A 27407-nucleotide genomic window follows, 5' to 3' on the forward strand; every position below is an offset into this window, starting at 1 on the left:
CCCAAAGGCTGTTGATTTCCCAGGGAAAGTTACCAGGAAACAAAGACCGCCTCTGGCCAGTATGGACCATGTGCGTATGCCCTGGGCACAAAGTGGGCTGGGCGCCTTTCTTTTCTGTTCAGTTTGTGCAAACCAAGTCTGGTTTTGCATCTGAATGTGAATTCTGTGAAACAGCTGAGTTCCCGTTGAAATATCATTTCAAAGCATCGCTTAAAGAAAAACCAACTCCATCACCATCTGGAGATCTCATTTAAAAAATCTATTCTGCTCAGAGAGAAGATCCCTCTGCCTTGCAAGCAGCATGCCCTGGTCCCTCCCTCTGTGGGACATCCGCCATTTCAGGCCACACAATCATAAAAAAGGAAATTAGTTACTGCTAAGTAATTTCTTTACAGCTTAACCCCCAAGCGGGCTAAAAATATCAAGTCAGGGTCTAATAAGCACCGCTCACTGGAGATATTTCTGTCTGGGACTGGGAAGTGAAACTCCTAAGACTGGTCATGGGCTGTCTATTTCAGGATCATGTGACTCAATAAACACGATGGGAGTACACTGCGCCCACCCCCCACCGCAGCTCCTCCTTCCTGCCCCATGACCAAGGGCTCCTACAAAGAGGGAGCTTCCACATATGCAGCCCTTCATATTAGTGATCATGTTGAGCAATGGCTAAAGTTTTTGACTTCCTTACGTGGTGACTGATTTCTAGAACTGCTCCAGAATAAACTGTAAGTTCTTCAGGGCAGGGGCCTGTCCATTGTTTTGCTTATGTACTCTGCAAAGTACCATGTAAATTAAGGGAACAAACACATATATACATACATTTAAGCCACGAAAGCTTATGCAAACAAACCATCAAATGATATTTTCAGTTAGTCTCTGAGTGCTACCTTTTCTGTACAATTACTTCTTCATCACTGTATTCTTCTTATTCTTATTATTCCAAATTCCTCCCAAGACTCCTGTCTTGCACCAGCATTGATGGGGCTCTCCATAGCAAATACGTCCATCTATAGATTGACCATTTCACCAGAAAGGTAAACAGAAATCTAGTACAACTGCATCCTCTGGACAAATCACTCACCAGCTCCATAAGCAGGGGTAAAGAAATGTTGGCTCAGTTTATCAGCCAGAAATTTTTTTTTACTCGTCAAGCTATGTTGGTACACTGGTCATCAGGACTCCCCCCCACCCCCACTTGTCAGGCATCATTTTTCACTTGTCACAAACTAGTAGCAGTATGAAATGATGCCTTTCAGCATCTTCCTAGATTGCTGCTGCCCAATACAGGTGTTTCCCATAGTCTGGGAAACATGGCAGTGGGGAGTTGAACCGGCAACCTTCTGCTTGTTTGTCAAGCATTTCTCCACTGTGCCACTTAAGGTAGCTCTCCCACAAAGCAAAATGAGGTGACATTTAGGAAACCTTTTTGCTGGATGAGTCAATTACTTACATAGACCACTAGGTGTCCTCACACACACTGGCCACATTTGCACGTAACATTAAACTGAAGGTTGACAAACCCGTGGTTTCAAGTTTAAACTGTAAATCGCATCGTGGACATTTGTCCAACTGTGGTCCGCCAACCTCCGGTTTCAGGAGAGGGGAGCCCTTCCCTCTTCCTTGTTCACTGAGGCTGCATCCCAGCAAGCCATGTAGTGCTTGCATCGCCAGACTGTGGACCAAGCGCCAGGACATCACCAGAATGTCTGTGATTGGACATGAACTTCAAGGGGGTGTGCCGAGCACGATCGTGCCTTTTTGGAACAGTCTGCCCGCTGTTGGCAGGGAAAGGGCATTTAAATGCTTCTTACAGTGATTACACCATCCGCCTCCTAAGAGCCCCGCAACAAAACTGTCCTGTATAAGCATTATGGGGGGGGGGTCAGATCCTTGGGGGCACTATTTCCCTTTTGCTCAAGAAAGGGAAGGAAACAAAATGACTTCCTAGGAGGGGATATGTATATGAGGGAAGGCAAAGAATCCCCGGAGGGCTGTTCCGCTGTGACCTAGAATGCTCTTGTGAGGGCTCACTGCAGCAAAGCAGTCCATGCAAACCAAATCATACTCCTGATCCCCTGACAGTTTGGTGCCAGTGGACCAGAACTCTCACGAGAGGGTCAGTCTACTGGGGAGGACCATTGGGTTAAACACCCTCAGTCTTCAATTGGACAGCATGCTCATAAGTTGAGCTAACAAAGGGGGCCATGCTTACATGGGGCCCCTACTCTCTCTGGTTAACAACAGAACCATTGCTCTGTAGCCTCCTCCTCCCTGGGAAGCCTTGCACGGACCCACAGGAGATTGTGATGCTCTATGTGTCAGATTCTAGCTGCGTGTGCAGACAGGGGGGCCACCAGGTGTGGTCACGGATCTCTACACCCATTCAAAATTCCAGGTTTCAGGCCAGCATTGCACTGAATGTAGATCTGCCACTGCAAGGAATCATGGGAGAGGGCAGCCCCGCTTTTCAGCAACCCCAGGAAAGCAAGGTCACTGTTTAGGGGGCGCAAGAAAGGGTGCACATGTCCACATGGGTGGTTGGGTGGGCAGGGGGCATCCTTTAACAACTACTTGGCAGCAGTTACCGAGACAGGAAGAGCAGTTGCCATCCCTACAGCTTTTCTGCATGGAGCAACCCGGCTAAATAAAGAGCCCCTATGCCTTACACTCTCATAAGAGTGGTCCATGGGGTTGTTTTGTCATCACACATTATTAGCAATTCTGCCCGACACCTCTGTCTCCATTGACAGTTCTTCTCATGGGGTGTGAAGGGGTGTCCCCATGGCCCTACATTCTCATGAGTGAGCAGTCCACTTGGAATCAGCATCCATCGCCATCACATTTGAGGAATCTCACCTCTCAGTGGTGGCAGTTCTTTTCCTGTTGCCCAGCCCTTCTCATGAGTAAGCCTAGGAACCGCATAGATACATCCCAAGGGGCAGTGGCTGGGCCCCTCCCTTCCCCAACATAGTTGTTAAAAAAATAGAAATTGGCTGTTCAAGAATCCCTGGCTGGTGCTGCCTTTTAAACCTGACCCTGGGTACCCCCTCTCCCGGATGCGTTTCCTTCCCGGTGCTCTAATGAGGTACCCTGCTTATGTTGCCACCTGGAGTTGTGCTTGTGAACATACACCATTGTTGCTTTATTATTGGAGAGCAAAGCACTTGATGCCCATCCTGTCATCCCATCTCCTTTCCCTCCAGCTTGCCAGGAGGAAAACAGAGGGAAGAGGAAATACCCCTCTGTGACTCTGACTTTTGGCAGCTTGGGATGGGATGTGCCAGGGTCCCTGTTACTGGGCAACTGCATTGCTGCATTAGAAACAGAAGGGATGGGGGGGGGCTGGTTCTCAGAGAGGTGACAAGCAAAATGTGCCACAGGCATGGAGCAGGCACAATCCTGGATGGGTCTCCACCATCTCTATGATTGCGGTTTCAAAATTGGCACAAAACCACAGTTACGGTGGTATTCAGACATAATGCTTCAGTGGCACAAAACCGCATTTACGGTGGTATTCAGACATAATGCTTCAGTGGCACAAAACTGAAGTTACGGTGGTATTCAGACATAATGCATTCAGACATAATGCTTCAGTGGCCAAACCTCCGGTCTCAGTGGTGAACCTTACTGCAAACTGAAGGTTCAAACTGGAATTTGGCGAGGCAAACTGCAGGTCACTTTCATCGTGAAACCACAGTCACACACATTCAGATGTAACAGAGTTCCAACCTCTGCCCCATGTAACTCCGCTTTCACATTACGTCCACATTTGGCCACTTATTCATTAGCTAATGGTTAGCACAGCCGATAATTCTACTGCAAAATTCTCAAGTTCCAGGGCTCTTCTAGATGGTGATATATTGCACCTGCAGGCAGATCAAGATGAGACATAAAACTAAACATCCACATGATATTCATGGGCATCACATAATATTCTTAGCACCATCTGCTGGTAATCTGCAGCAATCCATGGAAAAGCTGTGTTTTACCCCCAAGTTAAAATAAAAGGCTTTTTTACAGATTGCTGCAAGTTGTCAGTAGTTGGGGCTAAGTATATTATGTAACGTCCTTGAACATCATGTGGATTTCTCATTTTATCTCCCATAGTAATTTTCACTGAAGCTGAAAGAGCCCCCAGTTTCAAGAATTCAGTTCTCTTGAAGAATTCTCATATGCAAGGCTACACAACTTTAGCCCTCCAGCCGGTGTTGGACTACAACTCTCCATCATCTCCAGCCACAGTGGCCAATGTTGAACGTCATCGTTCCACATTGTTGTTGAACTAGTTCTAAGATTATCTAGTTTTAATCTGTAATTTTAATCTGCTTTTAATTGGTTTTTTATTTTAATTATGTATTATTGATTTCATTGTAAAACACCCTGAGCCACCTTTGAAAGGGTGGTTTATAAATAAAATAAAATAAAATAAAATAAAATAAAATAAAATAATATAAACTTCTGCAGGAGGGCCAAAGTTGTACAGTTCTGCTTATATAGATGCAATCCCAGTTTCTATTAAATGAGTCTTGTTTCAAGAGTCTCTCAAAGGATGAAGAGAAAAGGGACTGCACACTGCTTCCATGCCGAGGTTTACCTTCATTTCTCAGTGGTTAGGTCAGGAAGTAGCACCCTCCAGCCAGGTGCTCCCTGGTGGGTCTTCACTGTGCTAAAAGAAGCCAACTTTGTATTCAGCTACTCCACATGTTGTGCCGAGGAGACCTGTTACCTCTAGAAATGAAGCAAGTCACACACATTTACATCTTGTTTATTTTCCATCGTTGTTTGGGGGGAAAGGGGGAAGGGTCTGTACAGTTTGTCTGGTCGTGCCATTGTCCTGGTCAGGTGCATCTTGGCTGAATTTTCTAGAACATACTTTTATTTATATCGCCTACTCTATCCTGTGAGCTCACAATCCCAAGTACAGTGATGGCAATGTTGCTAGAGCTCTGCCCAGGAGGGAGGGGGATGTTACCTCACAGGTCCCGGCATGCTCCTTCTCCTCCACCAGCACCAGCGACCAATGGGCAATGGCTGGAAAAGGTGCTGCAGAGAGAGCTGGGCTTTGTGGTGAGGGGGAGAACAGCAGTTCCAACAGCTGAGCTTGCTAGAGCAGGGCGTTTTAGATGTCCTGCATTCTGGAACCCTTGTGTCAGTTAATGGAGAAACCCCTAAGAGTCTGCCAAAAGAACCTCTGAACTAAGCTGCACACTCAGTGCATGCAAAATGCTGGCTGTGTTGGCTCTGGTTTGGAAGGGTTCTTGAGCAAAATGGTGATGGCTCTTTCTCCTTGTCATGCAAGAGAGAGGGGTCAGGGGAAAGGAACTGCAGCTATCAATCCCACCTACCTCTGAGAGGAGGAGAGGGAAGGCTATGAAGTAGTAAGGAGCAGCTCAGGGAATTCTGAGGTACTAGGATCTTGGCTCAAGGATGATAAAATCTTTGCCGCTGGCCCAGATTGGCAAGCCCCACTGGGCCTCACAGTCAACCTGTGTAAATCGAGATTGCACCCATGGACCCCATCAACATTCCCCTCATTGCAGAGGAAGAATCCGTGGTGGTGTGAACAAGCTGATTTTCACAGAAGCTTATCCACCATCATTGCTAATCAAGGAACTTCTGATAAGCTTCTGAAGAATACCAGACTTCCACAGAACAGTTTGAAACCACAATTCTAGGTCAAAGCAAAATTCTTTGCAACAACCCTGTTTGGGCCCTTTGTAAGGAATACGGATCTGATTGAATGCAAGCATTTTGAATGGCTTTTTAAAAAAATCTACTTGTTTAATTTGATCAAAGGTCAAAGAGGGTAGGAGACAAGGGATTCGAGATTAAAGGGCCTAAGCTCTCCCTCGGTGACTTAAAAAAGGTTGCCTCCTCTATTGTAGAAGACTATGCAAAACTCAGTGTGGACAGCAGTCTTAATAGCTGCAATCCCCTTTATCATGCCTGTGCCTCTTTTGCTGGCAAAAATTCTCTGAATTATAAATCTCCATTTTCTCCTGCCTTTCCTCTGAGGAGCTCAGGGGGTCTGGCATGGAGTTGCAGAGCTACTCCATTTTCTCTTCTTAGCAGCTTTGTGATACCATGCATGATGACACCCTGAAATCCTCTTAAGTAAGGCTGAGAGGATGTGAACCCAAGTCCAAAACTCGAGCCAGTACACCACAACAGCCAAGAATGTGAAGTGAAACCCACAACCAATCACGACACTGGCGCGTTCTCACCCTCTCTCAGTGAGGCTTCGAGAAGCTGGTGGGGGAGAAAGCCCACACTTTTAACAACCATAAATGTGGGAACAAAGGATGGTTGGTTGGTTGGTTGATAAAAGAAAGGTTAAATTGGTATGAACCTAAAGAGTTGTAGGTAAAAAAAGACTATAAACCAAAAAGAGAGCATAAAGATGTCCAAGTAAAAGGCTGGTTGAAAGGGGTACAAATTAAAGTAGTGGTGGTGGTGGGGGAGTACACAAACTGGAACGTTAAAAGAATATGGAAATTAGGAGGTTAAGAGGATGTTAATAGTTTCTTATCTCTTGTTTTTACATTCTGCCCCTCCTCCAAGGAGTTCAAAGCAGGTTATTTATTAATCAGATCCGGCTTTTCTATGAGGTCACATTCAAACTGGATAACAAAAAGAGTATACAATTCAATTATGTTAGTGGACGACTAAAAGAGAGGCTGGAAGGACTTGGAGGACATGACCTCCCCAGCTCTCTGGTGTACCTCCTGCCACTGCCCCTCGTGCTGTCCTTAGGGGCTTGTGGAGAGCTCGAGTGGAAAGAGCCCTGCCCCAGGAGGTGTGCTGGGAAGCAACAGCACCAGTCCGGATGTAACCTGCTCTGGGGGTGGGGGAGCCCTGGCGATGGAACCATTGCTCTCCAGGTTCCCTGGTGGTCTCCTATCTCGGCACTGCCTAGGATCAGATCTCCCTCTCCCTCTTCCCCTTCCCCCTCATCTTCTGCAGCTGAACCTTAGCACAGGCCTTCAGACCCTCATTGGGGCAATACAAGGGGAAATCTTTAAAATGTGATATTGAAAGTGAAGCGTTAAAGCATTCCAATCAAATGTAAAGCAGGTCTCTGGGGTGTGAGTTTAAAAAAAAAAAATCACCAAGGAGTGGAAGCAGCACAAACAAAATCGAGAGTTAGAAGTGGGCAAACAGAAAGGAGCTTTTAAAAGGGGTGAACAGAACGTTTGGAAAAGGTGACACTAATCTGTGAAGTGCTGGCTTGTCAGAAGAAGGACTGTCAGTTGCCTAGTCACGCTCCTGCCTCTCGATTCCTGGCTCTCACTCCAGAGGGCCTCATCTGAAGCCCAGCAGCCTGGCGCCTTGCCTCATTTTGTGGGCCTGCCAGCGAAGGATCCGGATGGCCTTCAAGCTGACGTGCAAAAGGGTGTCGTATCTGAAGACCAGCTTGTAGAAGGAGTCAGTCATCAAAGCCCCCGTTGGATCTGCATGCTTGAGAGCAGTCATGGGTGTATAGACGGCATTGGTTTGGTGACGGAAGGGAGGCTTGGCTGTGGTGATGACCTTCAGGGTGTGCTGTTGAAAGAAAACAAAAGGCCTAGGTATGACTGTCAGGAAGCCTAGGAACAAACTCGCTGGTTTGCAGACAGGAAGCGGCCTTCTACCGAGTCAGGCCAGGGGTACATCTAGCTCAGTATTGCCTACACTTACAGAGAGCAGCAATCCAGGCAGGCCCTGGGCGCTTTCCAGACTAGACCCTACAACGGGGTCAGGACGAACCTCGGAAATGTGCTTCCAATCCACACTTCCTGCGTTGTGACACCGCAGTCTCTACGCGGACAGCAGGGTGCCGTTCAGATTTCCAGTGCCCAGAGGCGTATCTAGGGAAAACAGCGCCTAGGGCAAGCACCGAAATTGCGCCCCCTGTCCAAACATCTGACACCCATCTTTCAGATAACTTTACCATTATATCAGCTGAAAAATACAAGTCTGAAGGTCACATACAAGTCACATATCTGAATATGTGTACAGTGACTTAGATTATATTACATTAAAAAAAAAAAATCTGTAGTCCCTTCGGGTGGGGACCTTCCTAAAGGCCGTTGGGCAGGGGGCCTGCAAAGGTTCCCCTCCCCCCACTGGCCTCTAGGGCCTCACACATGGACCATTTGAGCATGTGCGGTGGCCATTTTAAAAAATATTTTTTAAGCAAAATGGCCACTGAAAACAAAATGGACACTGCTCATGCTCAAATGGCCTCTGTGAGGCCTGGCATGGCCTAGAGCCTCACAGAGGCCACTTGAGCATGTGTGGTGGCCATTTTGTTTTTGGCAGCCATTTTTATTTTAAAAAATGGCACCCCCTTCAAGTGGTGCCCGGGGCATGTGCCCTGCCTGCCCCACCCTAGATACACCCCTGCCAATGCCCTGTTGCAAATTTAATCGCTGTGATATGGAGCAAGGACGTATATCCGGCATGGGAAAGTTGCTGGTTTTTCAGGTTGTTATTTGCTGCAAGACTGCTCCCCCTGCTGTTTACATCCCGAATGCAACTTGCCTGAATGGAGGCATTTTGCTGATGATGAACAGCTAATCTGGAAAGCACTCTGGAGCACTTATACTTGCTTTTTTTTTTTTAAGGGAGGCAGATAAAAATTGGGAGGAGTAGGCCTTTCAGGCCCCTCCCAGCTAGGGATGTGCACGGAACCGGCTTGCCCAGTTCAGTTTGAGTCTGGACTGGACTTGAGGTCAAAAATGGTCAGCAACCCCCCGGTTCGGTCCAGTCTGGGGGGGGAGTTGCTGACCTCCCCCCCCCTCAGAAAAAATTGCCTCTCAGAGGCCAATAGCGCAGGCTCAGTAGCTTCCAAAATGGCTGCCATGCAGAGGGGGAAGGCCCAGATGGGCCAAAGAGCCAGCCCAAAGGGCCAGTTTGGGCTGCATTGAGGCTGGTGGGGGGACGGGGAACCTCCACGGACACCCCCCCCCATCTCCAACAACTCCCCCAGAGTTGGTAAGTGCCTTAAAAAGGCACTTTTCTGAGGAGGGGTGAAAAAAGTTCGGCAAACCCCCAAACAGTCCAGGGGTGCTCGGTCCGGGGTTGGACCGAACAGGGAGTGGTTTGGTTCGACCTTGAACCGCCAAACTGAACCGGCTCGATGTCAAATTGGCTCGACGTCGAACTGGTTTGCACACCACTACTCCCAGCAACAAACCTGTCCCCAGGGTTTCAGGCAGGAGTCTTTCCCAGCTATTTCAAGAGGTGCTAGGGACTGAAGCTGGGACCTCTCACAGGCAAAGCAAGGGCTATCACTGAGCTACTACAGCCCCTTTCCAAACGGTACAGCCCCTCTGCTCCCTGTTCTTCTCCAGCAGGGAGAACTCCCCTTGGGATTCATTCTTCTGTCTATTGGCCTATTGTTATATATGCCAAAACACATCCTCCTCCCAACATTTCTTTTTAAGTTTCATTGTGGCTGCGTTTAGCCAAAGAAAAAATGCTCACCACCATTTTGTTTTCTGGCACAGCTCTAGAAGGTCAGGAGAATTGCCCAGTTATCCAGGCAGTGCCTGGATGCTTCCCTCTCTGCCTCTGCTGTGCTGTAGAGTACATCAGCAGAAGGCAGGAAAAAGTGTCCCCATGTGTCCCATGGAAATAGGTATCTCTCTCCCAATCTTCCAGCAAATGTCAGTGCTAATTGTGACTGCAAATAGTCACCGGCAGGGGGTGGGGGAATGGATTGAAGGTAACTATTTGTTGTTTTTTCAGAGAGGTATTTCACATCCCACTAAGCCCCAATTTTGCCCTCATATTTTCTGCTGGGAGATACTTTGGCTCATCCTGATATCTGATCCTTTGTCTGTGTTTAATTGCTTTGCAACTAGACATGTCACAACTCCAAGGTGCCTGGCAATCTTGGCTTTCTCCTCTAAACTTAGATGTGGGTGCTGGCTGTGGTTTCTCATTGGTGAGCAAAAAGAACTTTGTTAGGGCTGTCACTCCATTAAAGAAATTTTAATTGATTAGTCATATTAGTTCTAACTGATTGACTCAAATATGTATAAATCTGCACAAGAGAAAAACCAGCCATTCTGAAGGACAAAACTGTTTTTGTCTTTGGCTGAAGCATTCACATGTTACAGCAGGCAACATCTTGGAATTAAGAACATAAGAACTGGGGAATGCTGCTCCTACAATTACTATTACCCGTGGTTTATGGCAGCACTTGTATTAAAAGTAGAGACTTTTAAAAAAAATCTGCTGCCCAACTGACCAGGGGCATGTGTGTAATCAAAATAAGTTTTAACTTGTACAAACTTAATTCAGCTAATACATTCACTATACTTTGTACAGAGTCTTCAGTAACTTGGTTTTGGACTACAACCCCCATCATCCCCAGCCTCTGACCACTGTGGCCAGGGATGATGGGAGCTACAGTCCATCAACAAGTTACTCAATATTGTTTGTACATGATCAGCGGCTTCTTGTGTTGGTACTTCACACATGTCATGGCTTAGCTCTTCTCCACCCTCTGCCTTTTCCTAGAAGATGATTTCTCAGAAGCTGCCACAGCTGAACCACCACCAATGACTTCTCTACTGTAGGTTAGACACTTCCCCAGACGTAACTAAATGTTAAATCCAAGCTAGTTGCTGCTAGAAGATAAACTGATAGTGCTAAGCAATCCAGAACAACTAGTGTCAGGGAGTACTTGGAGTAATGGCTATTGCCTTTCAAGAATGTATTGAATGTCACATTAATATTTTTGCTTTGGTATCTCCTGCTAAAGTTCTTCAGCACCTGCTACTGCCTTTTTAAATGGTGAGTACTGTTGTTCCACACGGACTAGAAACCGGCAGCCCAAGATCTGGCTGGCCAGGTCAAATCAGTATCACACTTTAGCACCCCTTGCGCTCTTGGCATCCTGGTCCACATTTTCCCAGCGCTTCTCTTGTCGACAAATTCTACCACAAACAGCTCTCAGGCTAGAGCTGTGCTCAGTAATTGGAGAACAGATTTAGTCCCTCACTCGGCATGATGGGTTTTGTGCTAATCTACTGTATGCTGCCTACTAGCATGAGCGATGCCTCCAGAGCTCCACCAGGGCCCCCCATCTTAGTTTACAGATGGGAGGGTATACAGAGAACAAAAGCTCAAACAACAATGCAAAGCTCACAGAGGCTTAACAGGCTTTGGAACTGGATTACAAGGGATTATTTGTTAATGGAACTAATTAAATTACACACAAAGTGATATAAGCAGAGGAAGGAAATGGGAGCTTAAATGCAAATAATAACACTAATGTAGAATGGTTTCAGCAAGGGAAAGAAAAAGGACAGAGGATGTGGTGGTGGTGGTTACCTTTTTGTTTCTTCTGCTGCCTGACTGTCAGAGTTGACTTGACCTGAATGTTTTCAGATGAAGGTTTGGCTCGTGTGTTTGTTTGTCTGGACAGCTTCAAGCACGAGGCACTAACCAATGCATAGTCTGCTGTTTTATAGCTGCTTCCCCCACACACAAGGAAAACTTATGTGGATTTCAGCTGCAGCTCAATTTTCTCCTTCTCTTTTCCCTCTCTTTTCCTTTCTGACTCCTCCCCACACTCTCTACAGGATCCCCCCTTGGGACAAATGTCCAAACAAACAAACAAAGAAACTGCAAAAGATAACTTAATAGGATACAACATGTGCATACATTATTACTGTTCTTATAGAATACTGGAAGCCTGTAGCCAAATAATATGCTGGTTAGTTCTTATAAATAAGTGAAATTCAACCCCCTTCATCTCCCCCCCGCCCCCCATTTCAGCTCCTGTCGCCTCTGCCCTTTTCCTCAACCCCACTTCTGCTTCATGGTCTAGCTCTATATGTCTGGCTCTGTTGCCTAGCCACCTAAATGTAACTTGCCTGGAGAGCAAGAGGTTGCCGGTTCGAATGCTGGTATGTTTCCCAGACTAAGGGAAAAAACCTATATCGGGCAGCAGCGATATAGGAAGATGCTGAAAGGCATAATCTCATACTGTGTGGGAGAGGGCAATGGGAAACTCCTCCTGTATTCTACCAAAGAAAAACCACAGGGCTCTGTGGGCGCCAGGAGTCGACACCGACTCAACGGCACAACTTTACCTTTACCTGCTGTCTACTCAGAACCTTTTCCTCAGATACTTCCCTTTTGGCTCCTTACCCCTTAACCTCCCTAATCCCTAGGATTTCTTTCTTGTCTTCAACATATCCAAAGCAAGCTGCCCCTACCCGACGGGAGGAGTTAATTCCACCCAAATATTACATTTTCTCTTCACTCACAGATAGTGGATTGCAAAGATTGTTGGCACTGGAGTGTTCATGAACCCACCCTAATCAACTGCGTGAGAGACTTCACTGACACAAGCAACTGCCCTGAGCCATTTTTGGAAGGGCGGTATAGAAATTGAATGAATGAATGAATGAATGAATGAATGAATGAATGAATGAATGAATAAGATTATAACAGAATGCCCACCATATGGTGGGAATGTGGGTTGGAATGTGGATCCGGGGCAGAGTGTGTGTGTGTGGAAACTGTATAATATATGCAGGGGTTCTTTTTCTGCCCTCTTCCAAGAGCGTCCAAAGCAATGCTTCTTATATCTATTTCCAAAAGAGATGGAAATGAACTGGAGTGCCTGCAGGCAAATGGGAGGTATTGGTAGACTGAAGGTGACCTGCAGGTTTCACAAAAATCTGAAGGCGGGGGTGAGGTGGGGTGGTGGAATCTAAGGGGGTCAAACAAAAACTGCCCCATGTTAGTCAATGGGTCAGAATATTCATGAGCTCAGACAAATAACTGGTGGGTGGAGTTAATGGAACTCTGTGGCTTGGAGGCGGGGGAAGCAGGCCTTCAGCCAAAAGAGCGGGAAGGTTTTCAGCTTGAATGTTGATACTTCCCTCCCTGATGAGGGAAGATGTTCTAAATTGTCTTGAAAAACTAAAAATTAACAGATCACCAGGGTCAGATGGCATCCACCCTAGAGTACTGAAGGAACTCAAATGTGAAACTGCTGATCTCCTAGCAAAAATATGTAACGTGCCTACAATCAGGCTCTGTACCAGAGGACTGGTTCAACAAGGGATCCAGTGGGGATCTGGGAAATTACAAGCTGGTTAGCTTAATTTCTGTGCCTGGTAAATGGATGGAAAGCATACTGAAGGACAAAATTGTTAAACATATAGAAGAACAGGCCCTGTTGAAGGAGAACCAGCATGGCTTCTGCCAAGGGCAAGTCTTGCCTCACTAACCCGTTGGAGTTCTTTGAGAGTGTCAACAGGCATGTGGATAGAGGTGATCCAGTTGACATAGCTAACTAAGCTACCCCTGCTAATCACCACTTTTTAAGGTGGCAATTCTCTTTATTTAGCAGGGAGAGAGCAATTGGCCCTATCCATTTCAAACACAGCATTCCTCCAGTGGCTGTTTCTGGAGTCTATCTTATGTTTCTTTTTTAGAGTGTGAGCCCTTTGGGGGCAGGGAGCCATTTTTTTAATATAACAATGTAAACCACTTTGGCAACGTTTGTTGAAAAGCAGTATATAAATATTCATCATATTCGTATTTGTATTGTATACTTGGATTTCCAAAAAGCTTTTGACAAAGTTTCCCACCCAAGGATCTTGAGTAAACTTAGCAGTCATGGGATAAGGAGTCATATGTGGATCAGTAACTGGTTGAAGGACAGGGAACAGAGGGAAGGAATAAATGGACAGTTTTCACAATGGATGGAAGTAAGAAGTGGGGTCCCCCAGGGATCTGTACTGGAACCAGTGCTCTTTAACTTGTTTATAAATGATTTAGAAATTGGGGTAAGCAGCAAAGTGGCCAAATTTTATTTTATTTTATTTTATTTATTTTATTTATTTATTTACATGTTATATCCCACTCTTTCTCCAAGGAGCCCAGAGCGTTTGGCTGAGAGAGAAGTGACTGGCCCAGAGTCACCCAGCAAGTATCACAGCTGAATGGGGATTTGAACTTGGATCTCCCCAGTCCTAGTCCAGCACTCTAACCACTACACCACGGTGGCTCTTTTGCAGCTGACATTAAACAATGTGAAATCCAAAACAGATTGTGAGGAGCTCCAAAAATAGCTCTCCAAACTGGGGGAGTGAGTAAATGGGGGGTATGGTTGCAGGTTTCCAAAATATAGTCTATTGCCGCTGCCTTTGTCTCACCTTTCTAACATTCCATCTTTCCCTGCGCTGGAGAAATTGTTCAGGAGGAGAAGGTGGATGGATGTTCATTAAGACTTTCTCATTCACAGGTAACTGGAACGTTGTTATATTTCAGAATATCAGTGAGATATTCCAGTTATTTTCAAATGATGTTGGTGCTTTAAATCATGGGAAGGAGTTTATTTATTTATTTCACAAGTCTGTGAAATGCTGCTAATATGGAGGAGGGCATCTGGGCATGCATATAGCCCCCAGAAGCAGCACCCATATGTCTACGGCTTTATTCAGTCAGGTTGTGATGTTTAAGCTGCTGTTTTAATATTCATGTTGGTTTTTGTGTGCGTTGTGTTTTAATTATGGTTTTGTTAGTCATCTTGGGTTCATATTCTTAAAAGACAAGATAGACATTCTTAAGATAAACAAACAAATAATATTATTGTAAATGTGCAGTTTTGGAAACAAAATGGCCGCCCTCCTCACATTTATACAAACCAACCAACTAGATGTTAGGATTTTCACCTCAGCTATATCTTCAGGGGTCTGACCCAAGCTGGAGAAGATGGCCTTGGAATTCTTCAGGTAGACCTTAGTGAATATCTCAGCGGTCTCCGGATCTGTTTGGGAATAGTCAGCTTTTTCCGCATCTTCGTAGACCTTCATTTCAAACTCAGTCACCACTGGGCCCGGCTCTATCAAACTGATGCTGCAAGTCAAGCACACAGATCTAGCACAGGTTTAGAAGGAATGGCGGGGACTCAGCAGGTGAAGTTTGTCTCGACATCGCCCCTTGATACTGGCACAAACACTTTCCTCTCAAACGTACCGCTCATCATCATTCAAACTGTTAAAAGCACAGAGCTGCTATCCAAGTGTGGTTCACAATTTTTGATAGCTGAGGCATACTCATTTCTGAATTATGACTGGAGGCACATTTCACTCTCACACACTGCAAAAGGAAACCCTTTGGGATAGAAACCCATTCTCAATAGATATTACCCTTTATGTTTCTGTATGAGTCAGTGCTCCAGGCATACATCCTGAATGGAAGGCGGTAAGGCTAGAATAGTGACTTGTGCAGAGCAGCAATGGACAAACTCCCCTCTGAGGGCAGCAGAGAGCAGGCTGAATAATAGGAAACAAGGCCAGAGCAGGGCAAGCGCCTTCTCCCTGAATGACGGGCAGTTTGGTCTCACTCACACAAGCCTTTAGTTATATTACATCTCATGGCACACCAACAGTTGTCTGGGCAAACTAGTGTGCTCCTGCACACAATGTGGATGCTTCATTTATATTGGGAGAGAGAGAAATGTTCGTTGCCAACCCTAAATACACTCAGTTCAAAATCACTTATTTTGGCCCTTATTATTAGGCCTACAACTTTAGCTCCTGTTTGTGGTAAACAGGGGGAAGTTGGATGCATTAAATGTGGTTCATCAGCCAAGTAAGGTTGAAGGGGTCTAAGACTGAGAGAAATTACCACTCAGTTAATTTGATTTATTTCTATGTTGCCCACTTCCACATCCTGAATAGCTAGAGCACCTGAAGAGAGAGGCTGCACAAATCATAGTGGATTTAGTCTGGCTCATGGTTACATGCTATTTGATGAATGGTGGTGCCACTCTGCTCTATATAGATTGATGCTTTTTTATTCTAGAAATCCAGCAACCCTTCACTATATTGCTTCACTGGCTCTGTTGAATTTCCACCTGTCACACGGCTATTGAAGCCGCAGGAGCCCTGCTACAAATATGGCAGTCCTAATGGTACACTCAAGGGAGTCTAAAAGCATCATTATCACTCACTCACAAGATGTTGAACTTGAGTGTCTGGATGACAAGGCTTTCACAGAAACCCTCAATGGCAAATTTTGAAGCTGTATAGATGTCGTTGAACACAATGCCTGAGAGAGAGACATGCCAAAGAGGAAAGATTAACAGGAAGCAGGATAAGGACAAAATGAGTGGAAATTCTGCAGGTCTATTAGATAGGCTCCATATTCAGGGCTAGTCCAGAACAATTTGGTGCTTTGCGGGCAGCGGATCTAAATTCTTATATTTAGCATCATCACTGTACAGTGGACTTTCTGGAGCAATGTAACCTTTAAAAGCCTAGTCCCTGCCTCTTAAATCAAAATGTTTCTTAAATGGGGCTTAAATCAAAACGTTGACAGTGAAGGAGGCAACCTAAAAATGGGAGGAAAAGGAAAGGAGGGGGAAGAAGCAAAGGTAATAGGTAAATAAGGGCAAATGAAGTTACATATACTTAGCCTTGGTTTCAGCAGGGGATGAGAACCAAGGGATTAAGTATAGCCTTCATGGGGGGAAATGGTTATTAAGAAGTTGTTATGAAATCTCTTACGACATCTAGAATTTTCTTTCTGATGGCAACACTGTGTAGCTAAACTATTATAACATGGTCTGTGTGAGGCTGTTCGTAAAGACTGCAGTGGGGCATTTATAATCTGGCACAAGCCCCAGGGAATATTTTACACTGGTGCAGAAACACGTTTACCAGACCCCATTTGTTTCCAGTGCTCTGTAAAAGTGCTGGTTCTGAGCTTCAGGTCCAGAGTGTCAGGGGGCCAAGTGGGGACATAATGGTAATCATGTCATTTGATCCTGTGTGATTGTTTTCATGTAAATAGCAGGTGCAAGGGTCCCCATTCCAGACTGGGACCATGGTGGGAACAAGGGGGTGAAAGCACCCTTCACCCACATCGTGGTCCTGGTCCAGAATGGCCCATAGGAGCATAGGAAGCTGCTGTCAGGTCATTGGTCCATCTAGCTAACTACTGTCCACACTGACTGGCCATGGCTCTTAGATGGTAGTTTCCTCCAGCCCTACATAGAGATGCCAGGGATTGAACCTAGGACCTTTTCTGCATGCAAGGAAGATGCTCTGCTAGTGAGCTACAGCCCCTGCATGGCTGTTTACATTTTTTTTTATTCACCAGACACACAGGGCCAAACAAAATGGTTAACACCACATCTAGCTTGGCCCTCAAGAAATGCCATTTCTGGTGACACCATCACCACCACACACGTCAAAGGTACACTTTGAATAAGGTCATCATTGAGTGGTAGAGCTATGCTTTGCATGCCGAAGTTCAATCCCTGGCATCTCCAAGTAGGGCTGGCAAAGCCCCCTATTTGCACCTCAAGTGTTCATACATCTACCAACTTGAATTGGGGTGGATGGCATCATCATGAACTATGCTGTTCAGGTGTCCCTATGTGTTCCCACAACCGTACCAAATTTGGTTCAAATCGGTTAGCTGGTTCACAAGTTAACCCACTTGTGCCTCAGATGTTCACGCGTTCACCATCTTGAACTGGGGTGCATGACATCACAAACTACACCATTGAGGTGCCCCTATGTTTCACTACAACGGTATCAAATTTGGTCCAAATCAGTCCAGGCATTGCGAAGTTGATAGGGACACACACAGGCACACAAAAAGCTGGGTGATCTCATAATCTTACTTTCCTTAAGGAAAACAGGCTAACAATAATTTAGGACCAGTTGTCTGACTCAGTAATAAGGCAGCTTCATATCTTATCAGGTGGAGCCTTGCTTTGAACTTGCTTTGAATACCAGCCTTGTTGTCTGAGGTTAAACTGGCTGGGCTTTTTATGATGCTATTCATCCATCTTATGCTATGGAGAAAGAAAATTGCTTGTTAAAATATGGATGTTTGAATGAGACTGGAAAAAGCTGTTGTGAACAAGGCCACATGAATGCCGGAAAACCATCTTACCTTGCAAACCCATAACACTGCTGATGACCACGATGTGGCCACTCTTCCTCTTCTTCATGTCAGGGAGCACCACTTTAATCATCCGCACCACGCCAAAGAAGTTGGTCTCCATGATGGCCTTCATCTCCTCAATGGACTGGCACTCGATGGGACCAATGAGGCCTACCCCAGCGTTGTTGACTATGAGAAGTGGCCAAGAGAACTAACTGTTAACACTCCTCAGCATCCAGTGACAGGAAGTATCAAGAGGAAACAGTTGGAACCCTTGTAGTAGCTCCCTAAAAGCATACCCCATGAGTGCTCTAGTGGTGGAGGTGCAAAGCTCTCTGGCCAGAGATGGAAAGGTTAATGTTACCCTTTCCCCTAGGAACATAGGAAGCTGCCATATACTGAGTCAGACCATTGGTCTATCTAGCTCAGTATTGTCTTCACAGACTGGCAGCAGCTTCTCCAAGGTTGCAGGCAGGAATCTCTCTCAGCCCTATCTTGGAGAAGCCTTGGGTCATTGACCGTAATAAAGATTCATTCATTGGCGAAGCCAGGGAGGGAACTTGAAACCTTCTGCTCTTCCCAGAGTGGCTCCATCCCCTGAGGGGAAGAACTTACAGTGCTCACACTTCTAGTCTCCCATTCATATGCAACCAGGGCAGACCCTGCTTAGCTAAGGGGACATGTCATGCTTGCTACCACAAGATCAGCTCTCCCCAGCTGTTCAGAAACATGGAGAACTGGTTCACATATGCAAGCTCATCAAGACCATTAGAAGACTGCAACATCAGATGATAGCTTGCACGTGGGCCATCCGAAATATAGACTGAGTCCCATAGGAGATTCATGTCCCCACAGGCTAGACCTGCATGTTTTGTGGACATACATGTTTGGGAAGACCAGTTGCCACTTGGCCAAGGCAAAGTGATGGCAGCAGGTGGTTTTCAGAGGAGAAGGAGCAGGAAAGAACTGGATGGTTAATCCTTTCACTCCCCATTGACTGCTTTTCCACCAAGCAGGATTTCAGACCTGTGATTTCACCCAGATGCCAAGGCAGTGTTAGTAGCATAGATTTGCAGTAGAAAAGCAATGAATATGGGAAGAGTTAAGTGGTCTCCCAGTCTCCTTCCCTCCCTCCCACCCCGGAAAAAGCAGACGTGCTTCCCAGATGCAAAGTGCTTGCTGAATGTGGAATAATTATGGCTTCACTTCACCCCAGATGCAATGCTTTTTAACATTCATACATTCAGCTGCCAGGTATCAAGAGTCTAGTAAGCAAGTGTAGCACAATCAAGTGATGCACATGTATGTGTGAAGCAGCCTCGTGGGGGGGGGGGCAAGGGGGAGCTGACAATACTGGGCCTAATGAGTCATCAGAGGTTGCACAGTCTCCTTTCCACCTGGTTATAGGTGGCTCTCAGGACTGGTTCACACATGATGAGCTCAACATGTGGAATGACTTGCATGGAAAAGCACTGAGCTGGTGGGTGAACTGAACATTCTAACTGTGCCGCTTGGCCTCTGAAGGCCTTTCACATGTACAAGTCATCCCTTGAAGGTGCACACATCACATGATAACGATGCACATGTGAACCAGGTCATGGTCAGCTTTCAAGCAGCTACCATGTGGTTTCTGGAGAGACATGTTTCCATCCACAGAAGAAACAATCCAATAGCAAGAGAGCTACCCGTAAGTGGGTAGCTCATGCCCTGCCAGCAACCTTTGGCCAAGGACCTGAGCAACTCTTGCCCTGGCTGTGCCATTTCGAGCCTAATCCAATCCAGAAAATTGTAAAGTGGCTTAGCACAAGCAGGATAAATGCCCTGGCATGGGAGACAGGGGCAGCATTCTCACACTGGACCCCATTGTTCTATAATTTCAGAGGAAAGCAGCCCCACCCACCCCCACAGCCCCCATGTGCTACGCTTATCCCCCCTGCACTCCCTCCCAGGCACAGATTCCTGACCTACATAGGCCTCTCAGATCAGAATAATCCGAAGGGCTGCATTGCAATGCCTGCGTCCTCTCTCCCCCCACCTGTCCAGGGGTTGTAAGAGCAACAAAAGTGTTGCTAGCAACTGATCTGGATTACCGAGGATCACTCAAGGCTTGTTTTCACATGACACTAAAAGCACCTTTTGCATTTCCTGGGTCTGTCATGTGAGAATGTGAAGCCTTACCATGGCCTTTGCCATGACCTCCCTCTCAGGTGACCTTAGAGTCGCTCTCTCAGCCTTAGTTCCCCCATTTGCAATATGAGAGGAATCTTGGTCTACTTTACAAGACTGTTGTAAGGATTATGAGCATTCAGTGCTGACTTCTGCAGAGTCATCCGTTTGTTCCATTTAGCTCACTACACTGTGCTCAAACTGGCAGAAGTGATCCAGGTCTTTTCCAGACCCTTTCAACTGGAGAGGGCTGAAGATGGAAACCAGGACCTTTAACATGCAAAGCATTATGTTTTTTTTAACAACAACAATGATTATTATTGTTGTTGTTGTTTGTTTGTTTAAATGGCTTCTTTACCTATAGGGGTCCCAGAGCTGTTAGAAACACACACATTGGGGCCATATGCTCTGTCACTGAACCATGGTAATGTAAATAATGTGCTTTGACGATTCTAAAGCACTTTATAATGCTATGCAGTGTTACCACTATGATGACATTGTTAGAATGTCATCTGTTTTAAGAACACAGAAGCACCAACAATCTATCTAGGACGGTGCTAGTTAGTACTCAGCTATTGTGATATTGTTTGTTCGTCTGATATTTGGGGTTTTTTTGCTATTGCAACCTTTGTAATTTCTGGCTTTATTTTTGGTCAATGACTGTAAATAAACGAACGGACGAATGAACTAGCTTGGAGAGAAGACTGCGTGGGGGACATGGGCGCTTTCCAGATTAACCCCTACAACAGTGTCACAACGTATCTGCTAAGTGCGCTTCCATACTTCCTGTGTTGTGACACTGCAGTCCCTACGCTGTTGCCGTTCACATTTTGGATGCCTTGTTTTGGATTTTATTGCTGCAATTTAGTGCTATAAGGTTGTATATCTGTTGCAAAAAAGTAGCTGTATTTTCTGTTGTAGATCCTGGGGATCGTCTTCAGTTCGATCCTGCCAAGTCAAAGCATTTTACCGCGGTTGCAGTGGGTAATCTGGAAAGTGCCATGATAGCACTCTTCCGATATCGGAAGGGCTGCCACATAGAAGAGGGCAAAGACCAGGCTCAGACTGGCCCACAGGGCAACAGGGCATATTCCCGGTGCACCCTACCCATGCAGCACCCCTGCGCCCCAACTCCCACCCTTAATTACCCATTCTGCTCAAAGCCCAGCACCCTCCCCACATACATTCCACCGCTCTCTCAGTGCCCCCAGTCCGGCCCTGGCAAAGAGTTGTTACTTGTGGCCTCAGGAGGCAGAACTAGATCTAAGGGGCTTAAGTTACAGGAGGGTAGATTTTGGTTGGACATTAGAAACATTAATAGCATTTCAACTATGGACCAATTACCTAGGGGTGTAGAGGGCTCATCCACAGAGGAAGTCTTCAGTAAGAGGCCAGCCGGCCGGCTGTTGGGGATGCTTTAGCTCTGCATTTCCTGCATGGGTCAGGGAGTTGGACTAGATGGCTTAGAAGACCCCTCCAGCTCTGTGATTCTCTGATCTCTCCTCCCTGAATTTGTCTAATCCTCTGTCTTAGCTAGTGGCCATCACCACATCTTGTAGCAATGAATGCCATGCGCTAGAGATGTGCTGCATGAAGAAGTATACAGCTATTAAAACCAATCTTTCCCACTTGCTGTCTGGCATTCACACATGCACCCAAATAACTGCACACAACTGAAGCTCAAAGGTGCTTTTAGTGCGTTGTGCAAAAATGCTCTTCAGCAAATCCATATACATTTTCAGGCTAGGATGCCAAGGGGATGGGGAGCAACATTATCCCTGCTAGCTTGGCAAAGGGGCACCTTTTAACGTGGTGATTCTCTTTATTTAGCAGGGGGAGAGTAACTGGCCCTATCCACCCCCAGCACAGTACCTCCAGTGACTGTTGCTGGTGTATATCTTATGTTTCATTTTAGATTGTGAGCCCTCTGGGGGCAGGGATCCATCTTATTAATTTATTATTTCTCTATGTAAACTGCCCTGAGCCATTTTTTGGAAGGGCGGTATAGAAATCAAATAAATGAATGAATTTAAATATAGATTTCACTGTCTAAAACAAGATGGTGCGGGTGTGTGTGTGTGTATGTATTGTAAACATACATGTGAAGATTTGCAGCCAATTTTAATCTGAAAATTGAGTCACTCAGCTCCCTGCAGTTTCAAATTTTGGCCAGAGCAAGCCAGAGATTGCCAGTTCGAATCCCTGCGGGCATGTTTCCCATATCAGGCAGCAGCGATATCGGAAAGATGCTGAAAGGCATCATCTCAGACTGCGTGGGACATGGCAATGGTAAACCCCTCCTGTATTCTACCAAAGACAGCCACAGGGCTCTGTGGTCTCCAGGAATCGACAACACTGACCCGATGGCACACTTTACCTTTACTTTACCAGGTAGTGCACAGACTGACTCCCACCAGAGACATCTCTGGTCCCCAGTTCAAGACCTGCTGCAGGTTCCAGTCCTGTGACCCCACACTGCTTCTCACCATCACCATGAAGCTCCTCCCGTCCTCCCATCTCCCTGCTGCCCTATTCACGTTGTGAAGAACTCCACCTCTGCTCAACCACAAATGACTCCCCCTTAGCTTTTGCTCAGGACTTCTTCTGTCGGAACAGATTGGAGGGAAAACATCCACAGATACACCCTTTCCCAGTCATAGGTATTCCGTTATTTTGGAGGAGGGAAGAGAGAAGAAGTGTAATTTGTTTAATTGCTGCCTGCCAATAAAGCCCTGCCGGTGAGGAAGAAGACACCATTAGCAGGGACATGAGGGAGAAGTTGATCTCTTCTTGGCCATGTTGCGCTCATCCTGTTTACAATGTCATGGGAAGAATGGCAGAGCCCTAACCCTAGCCATCAGGAGCTCCTGGGCCTGGTACAAAATTTGTGCTGTCTTCTGTCCTGTCCCCCAGACCTGCACATCCGATAGTCCTGACCATGGTATCCCACTCAGAGCATCTGGAATCATATGCTCCAGCAGACCCAATTTAACAAGGGATAGCCCTTTTTTCTAGTTGCTATCCTTTGTAAAGTCACTGTCCCAGCTGCTATGCTATCTCTCTGTTTACCCTTTGGAGATGGCTTATTAACATTTTGTTAGTGCGAACTATTACACTTGTCTTCCTTGGGGCTCAAACTCACTCCCCGGATTTCTAACTAGGCATGTCCCTATCAAATTCTCAGCCTGTATCTAGCAGACTAAACAGGTGCCTAGCAACAACCCTTAAACACCTCCTAGCACTGTGTAACAACTACTAAGCAGGCCGAGGCCCTATCTTAAAGCAACCTTGTCTTTAACATTTCCCACAATACACAACACTAACAGGTACATTTTTGGAGAAAAATGCATCTGGTCTCCAGGGCACATGCTTGTAAATGTATGTGCATGAATCATAAGGCACGTTGTGGCACACAGCCAGCTTCTGTCTGTCTATCTATCTATCTATCTATCTATCTATCTGATGTATATACCGCCCTTCCAAAAAATTCTCACTAGCTTCAGCTAGTGAGGATCCTTCTGAACGGTCCATAACCATGACATGTTGTTAGTGCATCTTTAGTCAAAAGAACACACACCACCTTGGCTACTATTAATAACAGGGAGGAGAGCTCGTCTTGTGGTGGCAAGCATGAATTGTCCCCTTTGCTAAGCAGGGTCCACCCTGGTTTGCATTTGAATGGGAAAAATATGTGAGATATTCCCCTTAGAGGATGGGGCTGCTCTGGGAAGAGCATCTAGGATCCAAGTTCCCTCCCTGGAAGCATCTCCAAGATAGGACTGAGGAAGACTCCTGCCAGCTATTTTGAAGAAGTTGCTGCCAGTCTGTGTAGACATTGACAATACTGATGGACCGATGGTATGGTGGCAGCTTCTGGCATAAGGCAGCCTCCTATGTTCCTAACTCTGAAGTTCAGGCTATTGGAGAGTAAATAGGGCAGATCTCATGATCAAGAACAGGTAGGAGACGCTTCTGGCCCTAGTTTAGGAACTGGCAGTGCTCCCAGTTTTCGATCATATGTTAGATAAAAACAAGGTTGGAGGCAGGGAGCTTGATTGCCAGTCAAGCTCCAGCTGGGTAGGATGATTTCCCTGCCACCTCGGTCAGAAGCTGGGGATGGAAACTGGGTAGGGTGCACTTGTCCTACCCAGCTGGGGCTTGACAGACGATCAAGCTCCCCGCTTCCAACCTTGTTTGTATCCAACACATGATCAAAAATGGGGAGCATGCAATTTTTGAAAACCAGCATACTCAGGCTTCAGAAGATTAGCACTGAGAACTCCCATTGAAACTAATAGGACAAGTGAACTTGTCCCATAATTTCAATGGGAATACGCATGATTGATTTATCCTGGATGTAAGCCAGTCTCATAACTGGAACATGTGTGTGCGCATGTACGCGCACATGTGTGCGCGCACACACACACACATTTCTATAGGGTACCTGAGCTGAAGGTTTGCAACAGAAGGGAAACATTTGTTTTAAAAAGTTGGGAACCCCTGAACTAGATCAAAACCTTCCAGCTAGCTGGTAGACCTTAGTGACCTTAAGAGTCTGTCTAGGGACTGTCTACAAATTACCATTTTCTAGGAAAGTGTTGGTCTTATAAAGGGACCTCTTTCCGAGTTTGATGTGTACCTCCCCTTTCAGTCAGCCTGGCTCTAGGAGACAGGGAATGCAGCAATCTGGATACTCACTAAGGATGTCAATATGCCGGTTGGGGATGCTGTTGATGCAGCTGATAATGGATTTCTCATCGCAAACATCCAGCTGTTTGATCTCCAGCGTCCTGTTGAGAGCAGCTCCTGCTGCTGCTTCCAGCTTTTCCTTCTTGGCTATGTTCCTCATCGTGGCAATCACTGGAACACAAGAGTTTGATCACAGCTCTCACTAAACCATCCCAAGCACCACTACAGGCCCAGATTGGCACTGAAGTTTCCCCTCTTGCTTTGCCAATTCCTCAGTTTCCAGAAATCAAAACCATGGTTACAAAAAGGGCAAAAGAAAGACATTCTAAACTCTCAAGTGCTATAAGGTTGTCAACTCTTTTAGCTGGCCCCTGAGCAGCTGGATCTACAGATGTGAGAAAGGTAGGTGATAATGTCTTTATGCCATGGAAAGCATCACTTGCTAATTTCTGCATTTAATGGCCAGTTAGCAACTCTACATTCAGGTCCAAATTTCAGTCCTGTTCTTTTGACATTTCAAAGTGCAGAGTTTCAAAGTGGCAAAATTGCAGATCAGTGGCATTTTGAGCAAACAAAATGTGCTTGAAATCTGAATTGAAAAACTAAAACCGGAACTAGAAATAGAAAGAAACAGAATACATCAACAGATTTCTATCCCTTAAGAAGCTTCTAGGCTAAAACTATCATCAGAATCAAATTTAAACACTAGCAAAATATTATCAGGAACAAATTGAAAAGTGTGTAGCTAGACTGTTGACTAATGACCCTGGCATCTGTTTTAATAACACACTAGCTCTATGAAATATTCAAAACCAAAGTCAAATGCTCATTCCAGACAGGCCATAAAGAAATCATCCAGCTTTGGTGCACAGTTTAGGGAGGATACTTCTGATCCCCAACTTCATATGAGTCCTAATACAATCATTCTTCAGGATCTCCCAAATTTCTGACTAGCTCACTGCCTAAATATGAAGTACTGTTATAAACAATTAAAGCCATCTGTTTAGTGGGTACGCAGGGGAGGGGCCATCGCGCTTGAACATACACTGTGCATATAGAAGGTCCCAGTTTCAATCCCTGTTACCTCTAATTAAAGGGTCAAGGAGCAGGTGATGAGAAAGACCCTGCCTGAGACCCCCAGAGTGCCACTGCCAGTCAAGAATAGACAGGACAGGGCTAGATGGACCAAAGCTCTAATTTAGAACAAGGCAGGTTAAAACGTTCATCGGGGTGCCCATGCAGGACTCGACAAGATTCCTCAGTTTGCACATCTTGCCTCCTCCAGGTTAAGATGCCTTATCCAAGAGCATCCAAAATCCTACAGCAGCTAGTACTGCTCACGTCTCAGTTTCCATTGTCCCCCCACTAAAAGGTGTCTGTCGTAAAGATACGCTAGTTTTTGCAATGAAGCTTTCCAAGAATCCAAGAACAGGAATTTGGACTTTGCTGAATCCTACCCCATCTTTCTAAGTCTCTCCTATTTCAAGAAAGCGAAAATGGTGTCCCTGTGCAGCCTGTACTCTACTTGAGGGTATATGCAATCATCCAGGAAGAAGGCCGAGTCCCAGCAAGCCTTCAGGACTTGGCCTAATAATTGCCCCACCCCGTTCCAGCAGAGTGAAACAACAACTGGCCTGACCTATACTGAGAACATCAGGATGGGGATAAACAAGCTTTTTCGTTGGAAAACTGAAGGCTGTTTGAAAGGATTGCCACTGATGGTGTGCACACTGGTCCCACTTTCACCTCTGGCCAACTGTCAAACAGATTGGGCAGGTCTTTGTATTTAAACAAACAAACAAGCAAGCAAAAACCCTGAAGACCCCCAGAGGGTTTGAACACCATGAAAAGCATTCAGTGCTTTTGGAACCGATTGTCTTATCACCTATATGGTCACAGTGGCCAAAATAATCTGTGCTAATTATGAGAGTTAAAAGAGGCCCCAATGACAAGGAACTGGGAGTGCAAACTTCCTGATTGTGCTGTTGTGCCCAATTTAGTAAACTACACCAACTAGAAGTAGGCAGGTACAGAAAGCGAATTGATTTGTTTTGTTATTCTTCAGCTATCTATAATATACATTGCAATAACCCATTTTGTTCATTACAAAACACAATTTAAAGACCTCACCTTTGAACCTCCTCTGTTTGTCCTGTGCTAGCTTCACAGCCAAAGCTAGCCCAATGCCAGATGAGCATCCTGTTATCAATACAATTTTAGGAGCCATGCTAGCCCAAGTGCTAGCCCAAGGAAGGAAAAGTGTGACCTCCAGGGACGAGGCAGTGGCCCAGCTTCCACAAATTCAGAAGGCCGTGGGCTTCTTTTAGCTCTGACTTTCGCCCTCACATCTTCCCCAGAGCGTCCCTCTTCAAGGATCCTAAAAACAGCCAGCTTGAGACCTAATTGGCCAGTACCCAAGGCCTTAATCACCCTTGCTAAACCCCAAGGGGATTTGCACAATGAATCCCGCCTAATCCCTTTCAGGCCCAGCCACTCGTGATGCATCAACAGAACCATGAGACTTAGCAGAATGTGTGGGAAGAGGAAAATGAAATTTCCCAGAATGCCTTGCCAGGAACATCACTCATCATGCTTTGCTTTCAGGACTGCCATACCAAATTTCCAGATTCTCTGTT

The 27407-nt window shown here is 45.9% G+C and overlaps 1 protein-coding gene across 2 annotated transcripts; it reads right to left on the reverse strand.

Annotated features, from left to right (window-relative positions):
* Positions 1-4744: 4744 nt before the first annotated feature.
* On the reverse strand, positions 4745-27279 carry LOC128329631 (retinol dehydrogenase 8-like). Of its 2 annotated transcripts, none has more exons than XM_053261161.1 (6): positions 26902-27279; positions 24781-24942; positions 17926-18105; positions 15975-16068; positions 14688-14871; positions 4745-7542 (listed from the first exon to the last, which is right to left on the reverse strand). In XM_053261161.1, exons 1-6 carry the CDS (start codon positions 26996-26998, stop codon positions 7303-7305), a joined length of 957 nt encoding a protein of 318 aa, XP_053117136.1. In that variant the 5' UTR covers positions 26999-27279; the 3' UTR covers positions 4745-7302. The 2 variants fall into 2 exon arrangements, with proteins under 2 accessions (XP_053117136.1, XP_053117137.1); XM_053261162.1 differs by lacking the exon at positions 26902-27279 and adding an exon at positions 26411-26505.
* Positions 27280-27407: the final 128 nt, after the last annotated feature.

The sequence above is a fragment of the Hemicordylus capensis genome, chromosome 6 (genome assembly GCF_027244095.1).
Source record: "Hemicordylus capensis ecotype Gifberg chromosome 6, rHemCap1.1.pri, whole genome shotgun sequence".
Taxonomy (NCBI): domain Eukaryota; kingdom Metazoa; phylum Chordata; class Lepidosauria; order Squamata; family Cordylidae; genus Hemicordylus; species Hemicordylus capensis.